We start from the raw sequence: 19,972 nt of genomic DNA on the forward strand, positions 1-19,972 counted from the left end.
ACCATAACCTCACCAATTCCTGGAGCCCCTGCTCCGGGCTCGCCACAACCAAGAGTCCTTGGCTTTGCTGAGAATTCCACCTCACCAAAAGTCCTGTGTTGGCCACCTTTCCTTCTGCCAACAGGAGGAAGATGGAGGTAAAAGCCAAAAAGGGTGAAGAAAGAAGGGAGGAAGTGGCCGCCTGGACTGGACAGGCAGAGGAGGCTGAACACTGCCTATCTTGCAGGCGCTGCCATCTTGTAAGTTGGAGCAGTTGATATTTAGTGTTTAAATAATTATTATTCTTCTAAGTTTTCCAATAGAGTTAAGCTATTCTAATTTTTCTTTATTTTTGTTTGAACTGTAAGATTAAAGTGCGTTTTACTTCAAGGACGGTAGTTCAAACAATCGAATTGCATCTGGAATGCCTTAAAACAAGTAAAAGTTGGAGTCTATGCTATCATAATATATTTGAGGAAGTTTGGTCTGGTCAACGAGACCTACGGGGCAATGTTTTTTACACAGGGTGATACGTGTATGGAATGAGCTGCCAAAGGAAGTGGTGGAGGCTGGTACAATTGCAACATTTAAGAGGTATTTGGATACCTATATGAATAGGAAGGGTTTGGAGGGCCGGGTGCTGGCAGGTGGGACTAGATTGGTTTGGAAAATTTGGTCAGCATGGACAGGTTGGACCGAAGGGTCTGTTTCCGTGCTGTACATCTCTGTGACTCTGTGTGTGTTTCTGTGTCTAGTAGGACTTCATGTCCCAGCACCAATGCTATGTGTGTGAGTACGTGTCCAGGAGGAATGAGTGTGCCAGGGTTGAGTGTGTGTGTGTGTGTGTGTATCTACTGGTATTGAGTGTCACAGCGCTGATTCTGTGTGTAGCTCAACTAAGTTGCAGTAGCATGTGAATCAGGATGTGGATGTGTGTGTTTAAGCAACAAAAGTGTAAAGGTAGAAAAGAGTTGAGAAAGTTTTATTCTGTATCTAACCCTGTGATGGCATCCGTGTTAAAGGATCTTTTAGTTCTTGTTTTAAAGAGCATAGAGGGTTTGATTTCAGTTCGGAAGAGTAGAGGGAGATTTTATGCACCATCTCCTGTCTCGATCTTTGGATGGGTACGTTATTGAGGGAACTTTGCTTTCAATTTAAAATAGCAAGAGCTTTTACTCTGTACGTAACCTCATACTACACTTATCTCTGGTCTGTTTAATGGGAGCAGTGTAAAGGAGCATTACTTTCAGTTTAAAAGATAGAGGCAGCTTTGCTTTCAGTTTAAAAAAGTACATGGAGCATTGTTTGAAATAGAGGAAGCTTCACCTTTTATGTAACCCCATATTGTCCCCATTATCCATGGAGTGTTTGGGGAAAGTGTAGGGGAGTTTTACTCTATCTAAGCTTGTGTTGTCCCTGTCCTACAAATGCTTAGTAAGGAGAGTGTCTATGGTGCTTTGTCAGTTTGAGAGTAGAGGGCCGCCTCTTTTTGTTAAAGAGAGTAGGGGTGTGGCTCAGTGGTTCGCATTGCTGCCTGACACTGCCCAGGGACCGTGGTTTGATTCCAACCTCTCTGTGAAGTTTGCACACTCTGTGTCTCCGGGTTTCCTCCGGGTGCTCTGATTTTCCTCCCACAGTCCAAAACTGTGTAGGCTAGGTGGATTGGCTATTGAAAATGTGGGGTCACCGCAATAGGCTGGGCCAAGGTGGAGGTTGGGTGGGGGGGGGGTCTCACTGCAGCACTCTTCAGAAGGGAGGTGTGCACGAAATGGGCCAAATGGCCTGCTTCCACACTGTAGCAACTCTGATTCTCAACAGAAGTTGACTTTCGACTTTGAAAGTGTAGTGAGTGTTTTGCTTTGCTCTGTTTCTGTCCTGGGGGTATTTGGGAACAGTGTAGACAAAGTTTTACTTTGTACTAATTCTAAAATACTTCCTGACTGGCAGGGCCTGCTGCAGACTGCTTTCCTCCCATTGGTTCAGCTCTAGAAGATGTCAAGTGGCCTGCAGGATGCAGCCATCACCAGCTTCCTCCAGTTCATTGAAGACAAGGGGTTCAAAGTATATACATCACTGACAAAACAAAGCTGTGACACAGGCAAGGTGCCAAGGTGTCTCCGAGACGAGATGAATCTCCTGTACCGGAAAACCAAGATGGAATGGAAACATCGTGAAGATGAATCAAAGAAAAAGTAAGTCATCCAAAAGAGGTTGTATATAAACTGTAGTCTGGCTCCATTGCCAGCTTGGAGTAACTGTTCATTCCCGAGCTATGCTCCACAGGGGCTAGTATTGACCTCAGAAGGATGTCATGCATGTTTTGGGCTTTGTAACCACTTATTGTGATTTCACTGCCTCTGGACAGCAGTTGGTGTGTTTCAGACAGGGACCATATTTTCACTCATTCTTCCATGTTCACAAATCTTAATCTGTCTGCGTCTCTCTCTGTGCCTCTGATTTCTTTTGTGACCCTTTCTATCATTCTGTCCATCTTTTGACCTCAATCTCTCTGTATATCACTGTCTCTAGCTCTCTCCTACTTTCTAGTTCTCTACCTTTGTCTCTCTATCAGTCACTTAACCGTTTCTGTCTTGCTGTCTTTCTACTCAATAGCTGAGATTCTTCGAGCGCAATCTCCAACTCTTGTCACCACCTGTTTAAGTTCTCCTACCTTTGAGCATATCGTCAGGTTAATCACCTGATCTTACTCTGTCATTGCAGTTTGTGGGATCTTGCTGTACCAAGGTTCACTGGCATGGCAGCCATGCCCACACTTCAAAAGGTATTCCATTGACCAATGCTCGTCTTCCTTCTGCCATTCTATTTTTCCTTCCTCACCCATTTTTTTCATATACATCTGTCCCTTGCCCTGGCTTTGTATGTTTGTTTGTCCTCTTCCTCACCCACCTTCTACCATCTGGTCCTCCTTCTCTTTACCCCCAAAAAAACTTGCCCTTTCCATTCCCAGAAACTTAGATCGTCAGGCACGATTGCTAGGTCTTGGGCCATACTTTGACTACCACAAATCTTTGAAAGTTAAGTTGTTTATACTCATTTATCTCATCGCCTCATCTCACTGTTTCCATCCTAGCCACCGCTCCTGCATCAGGCTTCAGGAGTGGCTGAGGCCATATAGGCTGGGTAATGGTAGAATGAAAACTTAGAGGGGTGGGGTGGAATGTTGATTTTGCTCGAATTGTACTTTTGTCTTAGCTTTTTAAAAAAAGAAGTGGAAAGGAGCAGATATTGTGGCTTGAATTTCATGCCTGGATCAGTAAACATGGGAGTCATGGCCACCATCCGTAGACATGAGGATGGCTGTCTGATATGTAGAGGGTTGCTGGGCAAAAGACCATAGTCTTGTTGTGCCAATACTTGGTCAAAGCTATGATAATACCAAAAACTGCTCTATCCACAGTGCATTTCCCCCTCATTACTGTCCATGTCAACCTTTGCCCACCATGCCCCTTTTTCTGCTACCCATGCCCCTTTGCCTGTTTTATTATTACATTGATCCCAGACAGAGGTGGTAAATAAGGTGTTTGGTATACTTTCCTTCATTGTTCAGACCGTTCAGCATAGGAGTTCAGGTGTCATGTTGCGATTTTACAGGATGTTGGTGAGGACACTTTTGGAGTGCTTTGTACAATTCCGGCCGCTCTGTGATATGAACGATATTGTCAAATTGGAAGGGTGCAGAAAAGATTTACAATTATGTTACTAAGACTGGAAGGTTTGAGTTAAAAGGAAAGGCTTGAATTTTCTTCACTAGAGCATAGGAGGTTGAGGCTGACTTTTATAAAAGTTTATAAAATCATAAGAGGCATAAATAAGGTGAATAACCAAGCCTTTTCCCCAGAATAAGTGAATTCAAGGGCATATCTTTAAGATAAGAGGAGAGATTTAAAAAGAGGAGGGGCAACGTTTACTCGCAGAAGGTGATTCATATGTGAAATGAACTGAGGAAAGCATAGATACAGGCACAGTTACCCCTTTTTAAATACATTTGGAGAGGTATATGAATAGGAAATGTTTAGAAGGATATGGGGCAAACGCAGGCAAGTGGGGCTAGTGTAGTTTGGAAGCTTGGTTGGCATGGAGGAGTTGGACTAAAGGGTCTGGTTCCATGCTATAACTATATGCTATGCTACCTTTAAGATGGTTAAGGGCCATTACAACGAGATGTTCTGGTAAAATGATACCCACTTCCCTTTAGTGGGGTGGTAATAGTAGTCTGTTTGCTGTTACTGTATATTTACTCCATATAGGCTTAAGCACAGAATTCAGACTCTGCAAGTCAGGGTCTTACAGCAGTCTGGCTAGTTATGTTGTTAAAGACTTCAAGACATCTGAGTCAACAGGAATTATGTTTTATGATCTGAGGGCTAACTTGGGAAGACATGGACTATATTATACCAATTAATGGTGTTTTATTGAGTGCTAAGTTATGCTAACCCTTGTCCCCAATCATCATGTTTTTCACTTCTGTCATCCTTATCAACTCAGAACCCATGTAGGCAGACCACAGGACACATTGAGATTAAGAATTTAATTCAAAGTCTATTGATGAACTTGGCAATACAAAAGAAAGTCTACCTTCGATTTTTTTTTTTAAAAAAACTCCCAAAGAACAAGCACTTAGAACATAGAACAGTACAGTACAGGAACAGGCCTTTGGCCCACGATTCTGTTCTGAATGTGATGCCAAATTGTTAATCTCTTCTGTGAGCCCATGGTCCATATCCCTCTATTCCTTGCTTTTTCATGTGCCTATCCAAAAGATCATTAATTAACCCAATGCAGACATGGGAGGAGAAATGGCAGATGGAGTTTAATTCTGGTAAGTGTAAGCTGTTGCACTTTGGGCAATCAAAACTTGTTCCTTACAACTCCTTTGAACTTCCCCTCTTGCCTTGCATGCATACCTTCTATTATTATACAGTTTGGGCGGCATGGTGGCACAGTGGTTAGCACTGTTGCCTCACAGCGCCAGAGACCCGGGTTCAATTCCCGCCTCAGGCGACTGATTGATTGTGTGGAGTTTGCACATTCTCCCCGTGTCTGCGTGGGTTTCCTCCGGGTGCTCCGGTTTCCTCCCACAGTCCAAAGATGTGCAGGTCAGGTGAATTGGCCATGCTAAATTGCCCGTAGTGTTAGGTATAGGGGTAAATGTAGGGGTATGGGTGGGTCGCGCTTCGGCGGGTCGATGTGGACTTGTTGGGCTGAAGGGCCTGTTTCCACACTGTAATCTAATCTAATCTAACCTCATAGGGAGAGATTCTGATTGTTCGTCCTATCTACACATCCCATAGTTTTATAAACTTCTATGAGGTCTCCTCCAGAGAAAACAACTCTAGTTTGTCTAGCCTCTCCTTATGGCTCATACTGTCTAATCCAGGCAGCATCCTGGTAAACCTCTTCTGTATCCTCAGCAAAGCCTCCACATCCTTCCTGGCAACCAGATTTGAGCACAGTACTCAAGTGTGGCCTAACCAAAGTTTTATAAAGTTGCATCATCACTTTCCTCACTTGTGTACTGCATGCCGTGACCAACAAAGAAAGCATGTCATACGATTTCTTTACCACCCTACCTACTTTCAGGGACAGTGGACTAGGATCTCAAGATCCCTCTATGTCAATGAAGTTCAGCATCCTGCCATCAACTGTATATTTTCCTTTAACATTTGATCTCCCAAAGTGCAACACCTTACATTTGCCAAAATTAAACTCCATCTGTCATTTCTCCTCCCATGTCTGAAACTGATCTATATCCTACTGTATCCTTTGAGAACCTTCTACGCTATCCACAGCTCCCCTGATGTTTGTGCTATCGGCAAACTTACTAACCCGTCCATCTACATTTTCATCCAAGTGATTTGTGTAGATCACAGACAAGAGGTCCCAGTATGGAGCAGAACACTACTAGTCACAGCCCTTCAGCCAGAAGAACACCCTTTTCCCCCACTACGCGCACACTTCTGTGAACAAGCCAAAGCTGATCTGAAATGGCCAAGTGACTGTGGATCCCATACATCTTAATCTTCCGGGTGAACCTACCATGAGGGACCTTGTTGAAAGCTTTGGTAAAATCCATATAAATTCATCCATTGCAGTACTCCTCAATCACCCTCTTCACCTCAAAGAGGTGGTAGCCTGGAGTTTCCAATGAAGGGTGAACTTATGGATACTACATTGTAATCACAAAAGCTTGTAAAATCAGTCATGCGGCACTGATTGAGTAGTGGTATCCATCAGGCTTATGTTAGCAGGTAGAACGAAATAGTGCTGAGTATTTTATTTAAACATTGCAGACAATATTTGCAAATTTCTAAATGGTAAGAAATTCAAATGCCTTTAATTTGACAGTTTCCTAGCAGTTCTGTTAACAACTGCCTTGATAGTTCCAATAGGTTTATATGCATTTTGAACAAACTCATGTCTGTTTCTTTACGATTCCGAAGGACATTTCACCTCTCCAAAGAACTCCACTTCAGATGACCTCCAACCAGTCAAAAACTCAGGTCTTGAACATTGCACTAGCACAGTGAGATTAGCCTCAGGCCACTGTTCATTGACATATACAATTCCAACCTTGAGTTGTGGGTGTGCAATTTAGAGCACTCCTTTTTGAGGTTTTGAGACCTATATAGGCTAACACTCCAGAATCAGGACTGAGGAGTTACTGCACTGTCAAAGGCATCATTTTTTAGAGTGTAATGTTGCGTCCAATCAGGTCTCCTGGTTGAACAAAAGGCCCACAATCTCCTTTATAGCTTAGTCAATATTCATTCCTCAACAAACTGCACTTACCAAAGCAGAGTCATAAGCATGTTGTTGTTTGTGCTATCTGGCTTGCATTAATCCAGCATTCTCCTGGCTTTACTGCTTTGCAAACTTCAACTCATGCAGAACAGTAACCTTCATACTACCATGTACCTCAGCCCCTGTGCTTGATGATCTTCACTGACTCCTGTTCTGTAAACAGTTCAGGAAAAAGCTTTGCTTTCCTTTGTTTAACCTACTTATGATTCTCTCAATGTCTTTCCCCTCTCCCTCTTTCCGCTTCCTTCCCTGTCTTTCTCTCCTTTCATTTCTCTATTTTCTTGCTCCTAACCTCCTCCCTACTCTCTTTCCTCTCTCTTTCTCCTCCGTCATTCTTTCCATCTCTTCCCTTTCTCTCCATGTCCCTCTTTCCTTGCTACCTCCACACCCCCCTCCTGGTCTGTCTGTGTCTCTCTTTGCTTTGCCCCATCCCCCACCCCCTCTTCGTTTTCTCCTCTTCCCGACCAAGTGTCTGCAAGGATGGGGGACTGGGAAGGGTGCGGGATCTCGCCTCCTTCCGCAAGCACTTCCGAATGGGTTTCATGACCATGCCAGCCTCCCAGGAGCATGGGCCACACCCATGTGCCAGTGGAATGACCACCCGCTCTCTGTCACTTCACTCAGTGGGCAGTGTGGAGAACGGCGAACACTCCTGTACCAGAAAACCTCCAAGCAAGCCCAGGCGTCATCCCAGCACCAAACTCAGCCTGTGCCCTGAGGGCAGGAGCAGCAGCGGGGATGAAGGACTCGGATCAAAGGGCGAGAAAGGTGAGCAATATTGGGTCATGTACCAGCCAGGTGTGTCAGAACTTTGTTCACACTGCTTTCAAACGGAGTCTTCATGCTTCTAGCTTCCAGCCCTCCTTACAGCATTGTTTACTGTTCTCTGGGTCCACGCTAGGCTTAACTAATCAAATACAGTGAGCAGCAATAGTAAACAGACTCAGCTAATCAGACACAGCACAATTGATAACTGCAGATCCCATGCCCACTGTTGTAGGAAGAGTATGAGAGTGGAGTTCACACCAGTGCTCTGTGGGTAATGTTCATTCCTCAGCTGCCGCCATATTAAAAACCAAGATGTCCTTGCCATTGAAGTTTGTGGGATTTTGTCATGTTTCCCAGCGACACTTCGGAATGACTAATTTTGGTTGAAAGGTGCTCAGGGGAGGATAAAGGGTGGAGAGAGGCACTAGAGATTGGTAAGTGTTTCCTCTAGGTCTCCTCAACATGGCAGCCATGGTCTGTGCCCAGGAAGCAGCAATCACCTGTTTCTCTCTTCTCCTTCCAGTAATGCAGAGGCCAGGCCTCGAGGCAGGAGACAGCGGGCGGAGGATCCCACCCCTGAAGCCGAAGCGGAGCCCCAACACCCAGCTCTCCGTGTCCTTCGACGAAGCCTCTGCTGGCAGGGCCTCCCTCCCTGTGACATCTGGGCCCAGGTACACTCCACCCGCTGAGCCTCCCTGCGGCTCGGAGGAAGAGGTGGCAGGCGAGGAGGAGGAGCCAGTCTACATTGAGATGGTCGGAGATGTTTTCAAAGAGCAGAGTGCAGCTGATGAAGATTCAGACCACAGTGAGGCCATCTACGAGGAAATGAAGTACCCTCTACCCGAAGATGCCACACGGGAAGCAAAGTGGAGCAAGTTTGTCTTCCCGAAATCCAGTACAAGCAGAGGTTTGAGCCAAGCGGGTCCCAAGGCTCCTTACCAGGCTGACTCCAGAGGCTCACCCCATGACATTCCTCCCCCTTTTCCAAACCTTCTCCTGCATCGTCCGCCTCTCTTGGCCTTCCCTCAGTCCGCCTCCCAGAAGGCCTACAAGACTCCCCTTGCCCTCACTGTCGCCAGCCAGCCTGGCTCCAAGCTCCCTGTCCTGCAACATGGCGACTCAGCCCCCACCCCAGGAGATGCCCAGTCTGCTGGGCAGCCGATTCCCAGAGTGCAGAAGGAGGATGGGCTGCATCAGGGTGTCATGGTGCCCTCAGGGAGGGCGAGAAGCCACTCAACGCCCCTTCCCCCACAGACATCTGGTCAGCACCGTCCTGAGAAGGAACTGCCCACATCCCATACCATGAAGGCTTTGGCCCAGTCAGCGTTAGCAGGCCGTCAGACCCATGTTTATCAGAAGGCTGAGAGGGACAAGCCCCCATCACTCAGTGTCATCTGCTCCTCTGTGAAAGTCACCACCCACTCACTGGTCACCCAGGCCTCTGGTGACCAGAAGGTGGACAAAGAACTCTCAAGTGTACAAAGTGTGTTCTGCTCCATTAGTAAAGCCAGCACCCCTTCCCGGCCTCTGTCCAGCCTCTACAAGATGCCAGTGGCGCATGGGCTACTGGAGCACCCTAGCCTGCCTGGCCCAGGCTCCCTAGTGTGGCCTTACCTCCCACTGGCTTGCAAACGCCCTCCGGCCTATGACAGTCTCAAACCTGGCTCAGCCCAGAGGGTCTGCCCCGCTGTCTACCATGCAACGGTGAAGACCCAAGGACAAGACAGAGCACCAGCCTTCACCAACATCTGTTGTCCACGTTCAGTCACCAACCCAGAGGCACGGAGCCCCCCTGGGAAGGCTAGTTCCGGGCACGGTTGGCAGCGAAATCTGCCTTGCAGCAGGAAGGCACAGGACCCAGAAGGTAAGCTGACCTGGGAAAGGTGTGCAGACAGATCTCTGGGGGTTGAGTGGCATGCTCCAAAGGTTGATTGGATTGATTTGATTAGATATATTAATGTCACGAGTGCTGAGGGTACAGTGAAAAGTGTTTATGTGCTTTACAGGCAGATTGTTCTATGCAAGTGCATCAGGGTAACAGAACACAGTATAGGATACGATGTTGCCAAGGAGGTGCAGAACGGAATTAACATTAAAGAGGTCCGTTCAAAAGTCTGCTAACCGCAGGGAAGAAGCTATTCTTGAATCTGTTTGTACGTTTGTTCTGTTAGATGGAAGCAGGTGGAAGATAGTATAACTGGGTTAGGAGGGGTCTTTGATTGTGTTGGTCGCTTTCCTGATGCAACTGGATGTAAAGATTAAGTCATTGGACAGGAGGAGTGATGCACTGGTCTGTGTAGGCGGAGGCCTACATCCCAGACTTGGGAGATGAGTTTATTTGGAACTATGGTGTTGATTGCAGAGATTTGGTAAATAATTAGGTATCCATGTCCAGATATTGCAGAGATGGGTAAAGGGTCAGGGAGGTGGGGGTCTGTCGAGGACCTGTCACGTGGCAGGCAAATTGCAAGGGGTCAAGGTAGTCTGGGAGGCTGGAGTTGATGTGAGCTGTGACCAATCTTCATAATTATGGATGTCAGAGCCACTGGACGATGCTGCATGTTTTTTCTTTTGCACTACTGGATTGTGGTCGTCTTGAAGCAGGTGGGGACTTTAGATCGTAGTACGGGAGGGTTGCAGATGTCTGAGAGTGCTTTTTCCAGCTCGTCTGCACAGGATTTGAATGCGCGACTGGGGCCTCCATCCAGGCCAGTTATTTTTAATAATTCACCCTTAAGAAGGCCAATCTAACATCTGCACTGGTGACTGAGGATGTAGTGTTGCATCCAAGCCTGATGGGACAAGTGATATAGTTTTACTGCCCTTCTGTTTAAAGTGGCCATTGAATGCATTAAGGTAATGTACAATGGAGGATTTTGAGTCTGAATTCTTTCCCCACTATGTCAATCAACTATGATTCCAATGATCTGGGACATTCTGGAATACTTTTCCTTTACACTGCTGAAGAGAGAGACATGTTGTCAAAGTTTTCTATCTTGCACTTATCAGGGCGAACACAAGAATGCCAAATTTCAAACAATCACAGCTGTTTATACTGAAATAAAAAAACTGCAAAGGCTGGAAATCTGAAACAAAAAACAACTTGTTCAAGAAACTTAACAGGTTTGGAAGCATCTGTGAAGGAAAAGCTAATGTTTTGAGTACAGAAATATTTCTTTAGAATTTAGTTGACTGGAGAAAAAGGGGGTTATTTGGCAACTTGATTTATTGGTTGAAGCATTGCCATGAAGAAACTGTTCCCAAAATTCATAGTTAATTCTAAAGAGGCATAGGGCTCTCATCTATTCTTTCCATTATAGAGAATGGGGCCTGGCATCTGAGTGTGCATCACCCCTAGTGAGTGTAAATGTGTGGCTGAGAGAGCTCAACTGTTTCTCTTAAATTGGTGGTTAATGCTGTTGCAAGCGTGCTTGGGATTGTTCAGCAAATGCTGTCCAAATGTAGAATTTTGTTTCGGGATTTGCCACCCTGGGCTGGTTGAGTAGAGTCTGGACTCTGACAGACTGTGAAGTGTGTGCAGCAAGTCAGCATCACTCAAAACAATGAGCAACAGAAAAGAGGAATCTGCGCTTTTAAAGCGGTACAAGTGTGTGGAGAGAATAGCTTCATAAGGAGTGGATGAGAGGAGTTTTGTAAGGAGCAGGAAATAGAGCAGAATTAACTGTTTCATAAAGAGAAGAGTAGACCTGTGGGAAGGGCAGTAACAGTGAGCCATAGAACGATGGCAAAGAGTGGTCTTTCAACTTGTTCCTTCTGATGGGAACTAATATGACATGACAAAAAACGCCCGATTGGTGGATATTTCATCCACTTCTTTTGTTGAGCCAATTGGCTTAAATCAGGAGACATTATTACAGTTAGACATTATACTTGCCAATTTAATACCCAAATTAAATCATTGCCTATCCAGTCAGCTCTATTCCATTTAATGTGTTGCAGCTGTAGTATGTGGGAGCTGCTGGGCAACAGTATGATATGTGGGTCAGATTTGATCAGCTAGTCACTGGGTTATCTGGCTAATATACTTGGCATTGCGCAGTTTGTCTTGGTTATGAAACAGTCCCTGGATAGAGGATTGGCTGACTGGCAGAAGGGAGAGAGTGTGTATAATCTGTTTTGTTTTCAAAATAGCAGCCAGTGACTAGTGGAGTTCTGCAGACATCAGTGTTAGGACAACAAGTATTCATGTTCTACATTAGCAATCTTTTATGAAGGGACTGAAGGCATTTCGCAAAGTTTGCAGAAGACTTAGATAAGTGGAGGGACAAAGAAGTGGTAGATGGAATGCAGTGTGGCAAGTCTGAGATTATACGTTTTGATAGGGAGAGTAGAGGTGAGGGTTGTTTTCTAAACAGTGAAAGCCTTTGGAAATTTGAAGCACAAAGGGGCTTGAGAATCCTGAACAAGGACTCCCTGAAGGTTAACATGTAGGTTCAGTTGGTAGTTACAAAGACAAATGCAAAGTTGGCATTCATTTCAAGAAGACTACGATACAAGAGCTGATATGTAGCCCCAGCAATACAATGCTCTGGTCAGACAGCATTTGAAATATTGGGAGCAGTTTTGGTCCCCATATCTAAGGAATGATGCGCTGGCCTTGGAGGGTGTCCAGAGGAGGTTTACAGGAATGATGTCAGGAATAAAGGGCATGTCATATGAGGAGCAATTGAGGACACTGGGTTTGCACTCTATAGATTAGATTCACTACAGTGTGGAAACAGGCCCTTCGGCCCAAGTCCACACCGACCCTCCGAAGAGTAACCCACCCGACTCACTCCCCTATATTTATCCCTGACTATTCCACCTAACACTATGGTCAATTCACCTAACCTGCACATCTTTGCACTGAGGAAGGAAACCGGAGCACCCAGAGGAAACCCACACAAACACGGGGAAAATGTGCAAACTCCACACAGTCAGTTGCCTGAGGCTGGAACTGAACCTGGGTCCCTGGTGCTGTGAGGCAGCAGTGCTAACCACTGAGCCACCGTGCCGCCCAGGTAATAAAGGTGTGGGTTTTATTACAGTCTGTGGTTTTCCAATTACCTGTCATGTATGACATGTCTGGCAAAATTCACCTACGTCCTTGTGCAAACCAGGCCAATACAAATGGCTTTGTATTCTAGCCTGTGTTTTCCTCACTCCTAAATGACCCCCAAATGGTAGCTCATGCACCACTCACAACACCTCCTTTCTATACCCTACTGGCAATAAGATTTGATGAACTTCTGCCCATTTCTCATCTGCCTGAATATGTGATGCTCTCCATTTCCTCATTAAGGCGTCATTTTTAAGATAGTAACATTCAGGGATACATTCAGATTCTTTTTCTGTGCGTGCCTTTTGATATAATTGTTTTAAGTTTTCATCCTTCTGCTGTAACTCAGTTAATTTACTGGGTATTTTGAGTAGTTAGTCGGAGCGGCATGGAGCACCAATGAAAATATGGAATTTAGGATGAGTGGTGAAATGATTGAAAGTTACGGAATACTGAGAGAAGATCTTTCCAATAGTAAGAGAGACTAGAATTTGGGGCATGGCCTCAGGGTGCAGGGGTGACCTTTTGAACTGAGGTGAGGCATTCCTACATCAAAAGATGGCTAATCTGTGGAACTCTTTGCTGCAGAAGGCCATGGAGGCCAAGTCATTGATTGTTCTTAAAATTGACTTTCTGATCAGCAAGAAGATCAAAGGTTACGGTGAGAATGCAAGCAAATGAGGTTGAGAAACATGTCAACCCTTATCAAATGGCGAAGCAGACTGGAGCATCCGAGGAGCAGGAAAATCGATGTTTCAGGCAAAAGCCCTTCATCAGGACTAGAGGCAGGGTGCCTGCAGAATGGAGAGATAAATGAGAGGGGGGTGGGGAGAAAGTAGCATCAAGTAGATGACCTGGGAGTTGCAGTGAGAGAGAGACTCACTCAGATTCTTGTAGAGAGGAGGAAAATGTCTTCAAGGCAGGCATCCTTGCAAGAGGATTCGCAGTCGGGTTAAAATCAAATGCTTATCTTGAAGACGTTTTCCTCCTCTCTACAAGAATCTGAGTCGCTCTCTAGCTGCAACCCCCAGGTCATTTACTCTATGCTACTTTCTCCCCACCCCCACCCCCCTCTCATTTATCTCTCTACTCTGCAGCCACCCTACCTCTATTCCTGATGAAGGGCTTTTGCCCGAAACGTCGATTTTCCTGCTCCTCGCATGCTGCCTGATCTGTGCTTTTCCAGCACCACACTAATCTAGACTCTGGTTTCCAGCATCTGCAGTCCCTGTTTTTACCTTCTGTATGTTATGGTCTTATCTTTTTTGCCTTGTCTCTCAAATTGAGATCCTAGAATTCCAACAGTGTGGAAACAGGTCATTCAGCAGCATCCCATCCCCCTACCCTATCCCTGTAACTTTGCACATCATGGGCAATTTAGCATGGCCAATCCACCTAACCTGCACATCTTTGGACTGGAGGAAACTGGAAACAATGTGCAAGATCCACCAACCCAAACCTTAGTCCCTGGTGCTGAGAGGCAGCAGTGCTAACCCCCAAGCCACCAGGCTACCTGAAGAAGGGCTTATGCCCGAAACATCGATTCTCCTGCTCCTTGGATGCTGCCTGACCTGCTGCGCTTTTCCAGCAACACATTTTTCAGCTCTGATCTCCAGCATCTGCAGTCCTCACTTGCTCCTAGTTGATTTTAACCTACTGTGAATCCTCTTGCCAGAATGTCTTCCTTGAAGAAGCTCTCTTCCTCCCTCTACAAGGATTTCAGTGAGTCCCTTTTCTCACTGCACCCCAAGGTCATCTCCTCTGCCCAGAAGCTCTTCAGTCACGTTATCAAACAGACTCGCTACCGCAGCCACATCTCCTTCCTCAGCACCTGCCTACGGAACCGACTGATCCCGCACGGACTCCGGACTATGTTCCGACCAATAAAATTTGGACCCAACCAGGACAACCAGTACCTACAACAAATCCGTAGCCTCCAGCAACAGACCTCCCTCCGGATCCTCCGCTCCACGCTTGCAGCCATGTGCCGCTACCTACATTCCCTGCAGTCAGCACTACCCCAGCTCTCACAGACTTGTAAAGGACCTCTACTACTCTTCATCCTCAGAAGAATCCATACACCAAACAAATAGTTCTTCCTAGCCATATCGGAAATTAAAGACAGTACGTACCAAAACCTTTCATGTACTTACCCCCACACTCTGGATTCCTCGACCGTTCCAGTATCTTCCATTGGCCTCCGGAACCGCTCGGGCGCCATGACCCACGCGGCCACTGCAGCAACTGCCGCCGCGAATCGTGACGTCACTTCCGCCCCCACCGACCATGCAGCCTCCACAATCGCCGCCCAGACAACCGCCTCCACGATCGCCAGGAAGGCCATTGCTGAGAGATTTGCAGCCTCCGCAGGGTCCACAGCCACCAGGAACAACACCGTTTCTGCCATCGCCACATCTACCTCCGCCCCTAATGATGTCACTCACCTGCACAACAACCACGCCGCATGCGTCCCCACCCCCGCACCGAGCACCAGCCCCACACCAGGTCCTAGCTCCCAGCCCGGCCATATTTTCACCATCCCTCCAGACCTCCCCCTCTCTGAGGATGAAAGATCAGTCCTCAGCAGAGGCCTCACCTTCATCCCCCTACGCTCCCGAATTAACGAGTTCAACACGCGGCAAGACATCGAACAATTCTTCCGCTGCCTTCGCCTCCGCACCTATTACTTCAACCAGGATTCTCGCCCAACCTCTGACTACCTCTTCTCCCGCCTCCAACACACCCCATCCACCTGGACACCCCGTGCTGGCCTCTTACCCGCCCTCGATCTCTTCATAGCCAACTGCCGCCGCGACATTAACTGTCTCAACCTGTCCACCCCTCTCACCCATTCCAACCTCTCACCCTCTGAACGTGCAGCCCTCCACTACCTCCGTTCCAACCCCAACTTCACTATCAAACCGGCAGACAAGGGAGGCGCGGTGGTAGTTTGGAGCACCGACCTTTAACCGCTGAGGCTAAACGCCAGCTCGCGGACACCAACTCCTACTGCCCCCTTGACCCCACCTCCCACCACCAAACCATCATCTCCCAGACCATCCATAACTTCACTTCCTCAGGGGATCTCCCATCCACTGCCTCCAACCTCATAGTCCCACAACCCCACACCGCCCAAAATCCACAAACCTGACTGCCTCGGCTGACCCATTGTCTCAGCCTGCTCCTGCCCCACCGAACGCATCTCTGCATACCTCAGCCTGCTCCTGTCCCCCTTAATCCAAGAACTCCGCACCTATGTTCAGGACACCACCCACGCCCTCCACCTCCTCCATGATTTTCGTTTCCCTGGCCCCAACGCCTTATCTTCACCATAGGCATCCAATCCCTAATCACCTCCATCCCCCATCACAAAGGCCTCAAAGCCCTCTGCTTCCTTTCCAGCCGAGCCAACCAGTACCCTTCCACTGACACCCTCCTTCGACTGACTGAACTGGTCCTCACTCTGAACAACTTCTCTTTCCAATCCTCCCACCGATTCCTGAAGAAGGGGTTATGCCTGAAACGTCGATTCTCCTGCTCCTTGCATGCTGTCTGACCTGCTGCGCTTTTCCAGCGACGCATTTTTCTACCCAAATTGTTGCCATAATTTGGCGTTATTGCGTTTGTTCTGATGTGCAGACGGAATACTATCTAAGTAGAATTCAAGTCTAAGTTGACACACAACTGTATGTCCACCCCTCCTTATCTTAGCCCTCTGGGGACAGGTTGAGTCAGTGTCTTCTGATTTGATTCTAAGGGATAACTAGGAATCAGTCATTGACTGATCGAGTGGCCACAATTTGGCCGATGTCGTGATACGACTTCGTTAGTTGCTGGGAGGAGGTCATGGGTTGACAATCACAATAGGGCCCTATAATCTGCGGGTAAAGGGATCATTTGGACAGGGTCCTCCTTTCGGTGGTTATTCTTCAGGTTTTTCTGTCTATCTGCACGCATATTCCTCCATGTATTAGTGTGATCAGGTAAAAGACTGGGGTAGCATCAGATTGTTGAGCAATCTCTCAGCCCCACCCCTATGGCTATGCTTCAATTGGATACTGACTTTGAGCTCCCTAGACAAAACCACAATATTGATTGACTGACTGGTTTTCAGTTAAATTCAACATTGCAAAACTTGTTCCTGTCTTGCAAATGGCATATCCCAGTCTAACCCTTCCCAGAGTATTGGCAGGCAGCCAGACTGATCTTGGGATATAGGTGTTACTCTGGCATTGCAGTATTGGAGCCAGAGCTATTTACCAGGAAATCTCCTGTGGGATGGTGCTTTCTTCAAAGGCTCACCCCAGAGTGGGTTTGAGATCTTCCCTCCCAAGCCCCTCCCTCTGCCAGTACGTAGCCAATCTTCCCACAGCCAGAGTGAGTCTCTATTAGCCCAGCTAGAATGTGACAGCATGCAAAGAGACCAATTAGCCCCACTCTCCTTTTTCCCCATAATTATGTCAAAGGCATTTCATAACTGCAAGTTAGGTTTGTCGCACCTGTTGCTTGTTGAACGAGCTGACCGTGCCTCCATTTCGCCACTAGGAGGTGCCCCTGGCAGGAGTGGAACCAACGAATCCATGGACAAGGAGGAAATTGCTTCGGCAATACCACTGAAAACTCAGGGCGCAGAGGGCTGTACAATCAAGGGGCCCTCACGATCAGGGCTGCCCCAACCCTGCCCGATGACTTGCCAACGGAGTGTAGGTAGGTTGGCTGGCTCAACGTGATTGGCTAGTGCTTGGCCAACCTTTTATAAAGAATGGCCTGACTGACAATCACCATTTCCATCCATTCCCACCCATGCTTTGTTGGTCTTTATCCCTCCTGGAAGATACATTTAGTTATTAATCTGCCATACATATACCCAGACAGTCTCACTGTGTAACGTGTGGGACATTATAGTCTACCCTCTGTGAAGGATGGGTAAAACTTGAATGCCCATTCTGTCTGTACAACCTCCCATCTTTTTTCAATCACTCCTATGTCTCCATTTGTTTCCCTATTATAAAGTTCTATGGAAACATGTCACCCTGAAATTAGTCTCCAACCAGCACTGTAATGCCTAAAGTAACACTTAATTAAGATGATAAATCAAAGTGCATTTTTTTAGACAAGTGGCCATTCAGCACCTCCATTGCTGAATGGAATCATTGGTATTCTGCAGTATTTCTCCATGAGGTTATATCTTGTTCCATTTGCTGTCTCGTATGTGTCCTCCCCTCGCCTACTATGTGCATCCTTCCTGTTTTCCCCTTCCTCTTTTTTCCTACTCACAAATGCTCTTGTCTACTACACTCCCCCCACCCCCATCAAGTGCTGTTCCCTCCTGCCCTCTTCTCCTCCCCCATATACATTCTTCTGTCCTCACCTGTCCACACTCCCTGTGCACACCCTCACCTCTCCAGTCCCTCTAGCTTGCACTCTGCCTTATTTTCTCCACTACCCCCCACCACCACCATGCACTATCTTCTTTCCTCACCTCTTTTTTTTCTCCCCCCCCCCCCCCCCCCAAAAAACATCAAAACACATGCTCTTCCTTTCACTCTGGTCATCTGTCCTTAATATCTCTTGTGGCCTATTGTCAAATTTTGCTTCGTAATGTCTCATTTACTCTCTCAGAGCTGCCAGGCAATGTAAGCTGTTAGATCATCACAGTAGGACAGCTACTGTGTCAGCACGTTTTGAGAAGATTTGTAGCTCAGGTTGAGGTTCTGGATGTAGGTTTGTTCGCAGAGCTGGAAGGTTCACTTTCAGACATTTCATCACCATACTAGGTAACCTCTTCAGTGAGCCTCTGGACGAGGCACTGCTGATGTTTCCTGCTTTCTACTTATATGTTTGGGTTTCCTTGGAATGGTGACAAAACATCTGAAACCTTCCAGCTCAGCGAGCAAGCCTACATCCATCTACTGTGTATTGTATGAACAATAAACTATGATCTTGTCAGTCATGGTCACATCTGAAAATATATCACAATGATTTAATCAGGATATGGGCTCCATATTCCCTTTGGTCAGGTGGAGTTTGTCTAATTCATGCAAGTTACTGATGAAGTGTTGAGTTTTCCACGATGCTCCTTTTTCAAATCTCTGCTTGACCCTCTCTCCCTCTTTCTTCCTTTCTAGACTCCGCACTCAGCCATCGCCTTGGTCGTTCAGCCTCCACCTCAGGTGTACGTTACCCTCTTGCTCATCTGCAGCGACAGTGCAGTCAATCCCGAGACTCCCCAAGCCAGGTAGGAATGATGATTGACTCCCCAGCAGTAACAGTGGGACTGACCAGCAAGAGAGAGAAGTAGAGACAAACGTGAAGTGAGCGAGACAGAGGGGTGGAGAGAGGGGAAAAAAATGCAGTGCATGAAAATTAGGTGAAACAGATGCACATGAGAGAGAGCATGAAGCACATGTGAGACAGGGAGTGTGAACAAAAAAGAGGTAAGAAAGAATTTGAGATAGAGATTCAGAGATAAATTAAAGGGCGAACAATCAATCTAGCCTTTTGGGACAAGTAAGAGAAAGATAATAGTTATCAGAGGGAGAGATGACTCTGAAAGGTCGAAGTACTGTTTCTGAAGAATAGTCGCTGTGGTGAGGCAGAATGACAAACAGCACATGAAATGAATGAGAAGTTAGGGTTTCACCAGATGGTCAGAACATAGAACATTACAGCGCAGTACAGGCCCTTCACCCCTCCGTATTGCGCCGACCTGTGAAATTAATCTGATGCCGATCTAACCTACACCATTCCATTATTATCCATACGTATGTCCAATGCCCATTTAAATGCCCTTAACATCGGCGAGTCTACTACTGTTGCAGGCAGTGCATTCCACGCCCCTACTACTGAGTAAAGAAACTAACCCCGAGATCTGTCCTAAATCTATCGACCCTCAATTTAAAGCCTTGTGTTAGCCTTCACCATCTGAAGTAAAAGGCTCTTTATGGACTTCAGTAAGGTGTTCGACAAGGTTCCCCATGGGAGACTGATTAGCAAGGTTAGAGCTCATGGAATACAGGGAGAACTAGCCATTTGGATACAGAACTGGCTCAAAGATAGAACACAGAGGGTGGGTGGTGGAGGGTTGTTTGTCAGACTGGAGGCCTGTGACCAGTGGAGTGCCACAAGGATCGGTGCTGGGCCCATTTACTTTTTGTCATTTACATAAATGATTTGGATGCGAGCATAAGAGGTACAGTCAGTAAGTTTGCTGATGACACCAAAATTGGAGGTGTCGTGGACAGCGAAGAGGGTTACCTCAGATTACAACAGGATCTGGACCAGATGGGCCAATGGGCTGAGAAGTGACAGATGGAGTTTAATTCAGATAAATGTGAGGTGCTG

General features: G+C 46.8%; 1 protein-coding gene and 1 pseudogene across 4 annotated transcripts in view; both read left to right on the forward strand.

The window, feature by feature from the left end:
* The window catches only part of LOC122548357 (neuronal tyrosine-phosphorylated phosphoinositide-3-kinase adapter 1), a 42,567-nt gene that overhangs the window by 14,341 nt on the left and 8,254 nt on the right, over nucleotides 1-19,972 (forward strand). Inside the window, exons 2-7 of one of the 4 annotated variants that reach the window (XM_087982927.1) lie at nucleotides 125-239; nucleotides 1,927-2,171; nucleotides 7,271-7,569; nucleotides 8,093-9,433; nucleotides 17,174-17,335; nucleotides 18,757-18,866. In XM_087982927.1, the coding sequence (XP_087839053.1) occupies nucleotides 1,972-2,171; nucleotides 7,271-7,569; nucleotides 8,093-9,433; nucleotides 17,174-17,335; nucleotides 18,757-18,866 (2,112 nt within the window). In that variant the 5' untranslated portion in view covers nucleotides 125-239; nucleotides 1,927-1,971. Of the gene's footprint in view, nucleotides 1-124; nucleotides 240-1,926; nucleotides 2,172-7,270; nucleotides 7,570-8,092; nucleotides 9,434-17,173; nucleotides 17,336-18,756; nucleotides 18,867-19,972 lie in introns of those variants that run through there. The other 3 variants (XM_087982926.1, XM_043686902.2, XM_087982928.1) reach the window with 3 other exon arrangements.
* LOC148137356 (uncharacterized) lies at nucleotides 13,797-15,574 on the forward strand (annotated as a pseudogene).

Source organism: Chiloscyllium plagiosum, unplaced genomic scaffold (genome assembly GCF_037043375.1).
Source record: "Chiloscyllium plagiosum isolate Xiang-an unplaced genomic scaffold, Cpla_swu_hap1 HiC_scaffold_44, whole genome shotgun sequence".
Classification (NCBI taxonomy): domain Eukaryota; kingdom Metazoa; phylum Chordata; class Chondrichthyes; order Orectolobiformes; family Hemiscylliidae; genus Chiloscyllium; species Chiloscyllium plagiosum.